The following is a 6,304-nucleotide window of genomic DNA, read 5'->3' on the forward strand; positions in this document are numbered from 1 at the left end:
GGTTCTATGGTGTAGTGGTTAGCACTCTGGACTTTGAATCCAGCGACCTGGGTTCGACTCCCGGTAGGACCTTTATTTAAATAAATTTCATTTTATGATTATTAAAAGATATTTGACATAATTAAAAGAGTTAAATTATGTCAAAAATGGTTTGGGTCAATCTTCCTGAAAGTTATTTTAAGTAATTATTATTTTTTAAATGTAAATCATGGTAATTTGTTAAAAGATTATAAAATATTCGGTTGTTTGGTAAGGAAATGAAATAATAATTATTATTGTGATTTGGTTTTCTTCCATTGTTTTTAATTTTGTGGTTAGTAAAGCTTATGTTTTTCTCATATTTGTTTTTGCACATAAGTGTTGAAAAAACATATTTTTTTTCCCACACACATACTAAATTATATTTATAATCTCACCTAATACAATTGTCTTTCACAAACAACTCTCACCTTCCCTTCTCACCAAACAACCCAAAACAACTTTCTATTAAGTTTACTTTTAGAATATGTTCATGGCAAATAATATAATTTTTTTCTTCTTTTTATCATTTAATTTTTTTCACTTACATATACTATTTTTTTTACTGAAAGAAAAATATGTTTATTATATCTATAGTTGAAATTCAAGTTAAAATTTCTATTATATATTAATTTTGTTGGCCTATGTTAATATTCAGAATACAACTTATTATATTTAACTTTAGTTATAATTAACGCAAGTTTTAAATTTTACATAAAAACTTTATTTTAATATTAAAATTTAAAATAAAAGCTTTAAAAATAAAGTAGAAGTTGGTTTCTATTTTTATTTTTTTAATTTTAAAATTCATTTATTTTAATGTTTTCAACTATAAGAACTAAATTTATTTTAAGAAAGCTTAGTATAAAGTCACAAATAAAGATAAATTCTTAAAAATTTAGGGTTGTACAGCAAAGCTAACTAAAAAGTTAACTGGTAACTTATATACCTGCTTTTAATTGATGAACTACTTAGTAGCTTATATGCTCCTAATTTATATGTTGTATATGAAATACTATAACTACATCCTTCTTATTTTATTAAAAAAAATTGTTTTTAAGCAAAAATATATTATTACGTAATTATATTTAATTTTTTTAATAACTAAATTCTTATTATTTTTTAAGTACTTCTAATTATTTTTGAAAAGTTGTATATGTATTTTTTTATTTGAAAAAATTATTTTATTTAAATGATTCCATCTAATGAGTGATAATTAAATTTTTATTTGTTTTAAAAACTAAATTGGTTAATACATTGAAAGGTAATTTACATAACAAATTTTAAAAAATAATGCAATATCAAATTGTATTCATAAAACTAAAATAGGTTAGAAGTTAAAGAAATCGAGGATAATAAAAAAATAATTAAAATGATGAAACAAAATTGAATAACTTACAAGCTAACTAAAATAACTTATAAGCTATAAGCTCAAAAATAAGTTACTTTGAGGTATTTTACAAACATTTTTGTGTTGATTTAACTAGATTATAAGCCAGTTAAATAAGTTGGTAGATAGCTTATTGATCTTACTAAAAACACTCTTAAATTTTTTGTAAATTTCACTGCATATTACATATTTCGTTACATGTTAATTTTATTATTGTATTTTATGATATAATTTCCGTTTACATCTATGTTGCACCACTTATATAATTGTCTCCTTAAGTTAATTGCTATGGATTAGTAAAATTTGGTTTCTATAATATTTGTTATAATTATTCAATTTATTTATTTATTTTTACTTGATGTGGTCCTATATATTTTTTCAAAAGACTAAATGTAATAACCTCTTTTATTAGATGTGATTAAGATGATAAAATGGAAACTCAAAACGATCACAATAATATTCTTTCAAAAATATAAATAAAAGGACTACATTGAACTAAAATGAATAGAAAGAAAATATTAAATCATATCATTGATATAATATATAGATATAAATATGGAGACAAATAAATATTATTAAGTTTATTTACTGTTTAATTGATTTTAAGTATCTCCTAAAGTAAATTTGTTTATTTTTGTGTCATTAGCATTCTATAATGCTTAAACTTTTGCAAAGATAATCAAATTATTTTTACTTTTTATGAAAGATATTATGAGAGTCTAAATGATATGAAGTAGCAAACCATTTAAAAAGACTTAAATGTTTTTTATTTTACATTTATTAGTTATAATGAAGTATATTTACAATTATTAAAAAAGATGTGAAAGGAATTTAGTTAGAAGCAAAAAATTATGTAAATTAGTTAGAAGCAAATAATTTATGCAAACAGAAAATACAATTGAACTTTTATTTTCTCTAATTATAGATTATTTCAAAATAAATTAAATATAAAAGATGATAATCATCGAAAGCCCTCTCCTCTCGTATTCTACTTGCAAGTACATGTCTATTTATTTTATAAGCAATTTCCATAACCTGCAAGTACTGTTAAACATAAAAGTATTGTCAAACATAATGTATAAATGTACAACATTTTTCCATGGGCGTATAACTCTTTTTGTCAAAATTAATTATAAAAATTAGGAAAGTAATATTTAAGTCAGTACCATATCCTGTTTGAAACTCTATTAATATTTTCCAAAAAACTGAAATGTAAAATTAATTTTAACAATTGAAATTCAAAATTCGAATATTTTTTTTCTTAATTTCTCCAAAAATAACTTTTCTTAAGTTAAGTTTCCACGAATTTAACAAGAGCATGAAATAAGATGTGCTATACAGTTGCCATAAAAGCATAGATACACATTAAAAGAGGTCATGTCTTTCCATAAACTTAAATAGCGTCCAAAATGTCTGGAAGTGAGAATTCAGGGATTAAAAGAAAGCAAGGTTTTAAAACACAAGTTGAAGATGTACATGATGAGTCTGTTTCGGCAGGCATATCTACAAGAAGTGACTTCTCAGAGCCCTTGAAAGGCACTTCCTCGAAGTGAAGGTTGAAGATGAATGCAGGAGCTTAATGAGCTGGATGAGGGAAATGGGTGAATACACGGTGTGCATGGACAGCACAGGCACAATGCACAGAGGTCAAGTTGAGGCAGCCACTCATTATGAGTGAGTGCCTCCCTGAGCATGTGTGGAGTGATGGGAATGAATCACAAACCGCTTGAACCGCAGATGGGGTGAGTGCAGTGCATTGGCTTATGTTCAATGTCCTTAACCCATCCTCATCATTTCCTCCTTTCACAGATATCCTGTTATTCACCTTGCTGTGTGCCAAAGAATACATTGCTCTGTCTGTGATGTTCTTGCAGTAGTACAGTCCAAGAGACCTCAGATGTGGGCATCTGTTAGCCAAAGCAATCACACTATCATCTGCAGTGAACCTCACTGTTAGATATCTACTCATCATCACTCAACCAAGAAACACAGGGACCAAGAGAATGTCCATTTTCATATTCAAAGTGTTTCATTTCATTGAAAAACTATGTATTTCACAATACATAGATTTTCCATTTCTCTTTCAAAAAAGACATATCTCATTTACAATTTATTTTTCCTTTTCCCATGTCTGTCATCTCAGTTTGTAAGTATATTCTAACCATTTCAATTGCATGTCTAATCACAATCTACTTAACCATGTCTTTTGGAAATATCATGAAAATCAGATATTTTAAAATGTAAAGAAATATATGATCAGTGTTTGGCTACAGAATTCTGGATTTCAATCATTAAAACCTTGAATAAAATACCTGTTATACGGACACAGCCACACAAGTCAACTATCCTAAGATCAGGGCACCCATATGCTAAAGTAGTCACTCCAACATCACCAACATTATCACACCATCCAAGGTTCAAAGATTGTAGCTGATTGCAGTACTGTCCAATGGCCTGTATATCATTTAATCAATGGGTTATAATTCAAAGCCATCTTAATTCTTACACGATTATGAAACCAACTAGTCTACCACAATCATTCATACCTGCAATGCAGTATCAGATGCAGCTCTAACACATCCACAAAGATTTAGAACTTTTAGTTTTCTGCAGAAACTGGCAAGGTAAGCCAGAGCACTGTCACTAAATGCTGAACACCCACTGATGTTGAGTTTTGTGAGATCGCGACAACCTAATGCAATAGCATAAAGTGAACGATCAGTTAGCTTGAAGCTTTTGCTGAGGTCCAGAATCTGCAATTCATGACAGCACTCTGCAATAGTCTCAACAGCTTTATCCTCTAGTTGAGGCTTGTCTTGACGAAGGATTAGAGTTTGCAATTTTGTGAATTTAGGAATAAGTGATAGGACCAAGTTATTCATGTTCTTGCTACACCTGAAGAGAGACGAATTACATGTTATTATTACATTCCATGAACTCCACAATAACTACAAGCACTTCTACTGACAGTTTCTTTCCCATCACGAACCATAACTACAAACACTCCGTACCACTGAATCAAATACATTAACTGAGAGGTGTTCAATAGAAATCCCTTTGAAGAAATCATTTAAGAAAATTAATGAACTGAGAACAAAAGCGGAAAAACATACAATAATAACTTGGTGTAGAGCATCAGGAATTATACTTGCAAGTATTGGCCATACCATTGCTATCCATTATAGAAAAGAGCACTTACATATTTTTATAACATTTTAAGAAATAGATTGTAGTCAACTAACAAATAGTTGTAATACCAAATTGACTAGTGAACCCTGAGTTACAAAAGGAAAAAAAACCCAAAGATTTTCAAGTTAAAATATCGATAGATAAATATAAATATAACATATTAGGCTAAACCAAAAGAGGGGCAGGGGCTTACTACGTTATCAGAAAAAGAAGACACACAACAACTTACAGTATCTTCTAATTTATCCAGGGAAGAGAGATTTTTAAAGAGCCTAAAATTTCAGACACAAGAACACCTTGGCAAAGAAAAAATTAAGATTTGCAGCACGACACCTCTTATATCCATTATCAGTTTCCTTAACCGCATACATGTCACGTCACATTCTCATCAGAATATCCCCGCTCAATCTTAAAGTATTGAAAACACTCCATCAAACTTACGGATTCTACAATCCCCAAAGCAAGGAAACAACAATTCAAACAGCTCAGCCCCATGGCAAACAAAAAGGAACAAAAAAAATCATGACAAAAGCAAGAGAAAAAAAAAGACAGTACCAGTTTCACAATCACATCATAACAAAATTAACTATAATCTGCAAACAAAAGGAATAAAAAACACCTCACCATAACAAAATCCCCAATTGGAGAGAAACAGAAGGCCCGCAGGCAAGGATACATGGCATCAAGAGAGAGAGAGAGAAATATACCATGATAGTGATAAACGAGCAAGGCCAAAGTAGATAGCATCTCTCCAGCCACGACAAACTCCAGAAGCGGTGATCACTGTCTGATCATCCACAAGGGACAAAATTTGCATCAAAAGTTCCACAGGAATATCCTTCCACTCGGTAATCACCCCAACCTTCAAGTTCACCCCTTTCTCACTGTTCCCACTCCCAGCCACCATCATAAGTCTCTCAAAACACAAGTTCAAGTCCTCAGCTCTCAGATTATCCTTGCCAACCATTTCAGTTGCAGCACGACAAAAAGCTTCAACTTTCCCAGCTGTAACAAAAGGGGGAGGAAAACAAAGGATAAGGCATAGAGAATCCCTAGATTTAAAGTATCGAAAACACAGCCTTTAGAAAAATTATAATCACCACAAACTAAGAAAAATCCATGGGCACAAAAGGCCCCCCAAGGCAATTTGCAAGGAAAACAACAGAAAGACAAAAACAATTGTAAAAAACTAAAAAAATAAGAGCATAATCCTATTTGAGGGATTCAGCACATTACATAAATACCCGCCACTTATTTCTCAATTACATGATTAAGACTTGGCTGAAAGTTTCAAACTTGACTCTGGAGACTCGTCAGAAAGATCAATTCAGAAGAATGATGACTCAAAAAAAGTCCTTTTTAAAATCAAATTTAGCACACTTAAAATTGGGTCAGAGAAACAAAATCACAAAGGAGAAGGGACAAAGAAACCATCAGAAATGAAACTGGGAAAAATTAAAATCAAAAAGCTTTCTTCTAATCAAAGACATGAAAACGGAAAACAAATAGTTCTACATGACTATGAATGCGATCAGAGGAGCAAAGCAAATACCTTTGCCCCTTTTGTCGCCCCTTTCTTTTGGTTCCTACGAGCAGAGAAGCTCTGGTGTGCTTCTCTGAAATAGCGAATGGGAGGAGAAGCTCTATAAAGAGAAGAAAGGAAAAACGAATGAAAGAGGCAAGCAACGCATAGCTGCCACGTGTACG

General features: G+C 30.6%; 1 protein-coding gene and 1 non-coding gene across 2 annotated transcripts; one reads left to right on the top strand and one right to left on the bottom strand.

Moving 5' to 3' along the window:
* On the top strand, positions 1 to 72 carry TRNAQ-UUG (transfer RNA glutamine (anticodon UUG)). The gene has a single exon. It is a non-coding gene; the product is annotated as a tRNA-Gln (tRNA).
* A 2,695-nt stretch (positions 73 to 2,767) lies between these two features.
* LOC124829513 (F-box protein SKP2B-like) lies at positions 2,768 to 6,304 on the bottom strand. Its single transcript, XM_088106748.1, has 5 exons — positions 6,150 to 6,304; positions 5,305 to 5,602; positions 3,955 to 4,303; positions 3,721 to 3,862; positions 2,768 to 3,343 (listed from the first exon to the last, which is right to left on the bottom strand). Exons 2-5 carry the CDS (start codon positions 5,562 to 5,564, stop codon positions 2,985 to 2,987), a joined length of 1,110 nt encoding a protein of 369 aa, XP_087962874.1. The 5' UTR covers positions 5,565 to 5,602; positions 6,150 to 6,304; the 3' UTR covers positions 2,768 to 2,984.

This window comes from Vigna umbellata, chromosome 2, assembly GCF_029865625.1.
Source record: "Vigna umbellata cultivar VRB3 chromosome 2, Vumbellata_1.0, whole genome shotgun sequence".
NCBI lineage: Eukaryota > Viridiplantae > Streptophyta > Magnoliopsida > Fabales > Fabaceae > Vigna > Vigna umbellata.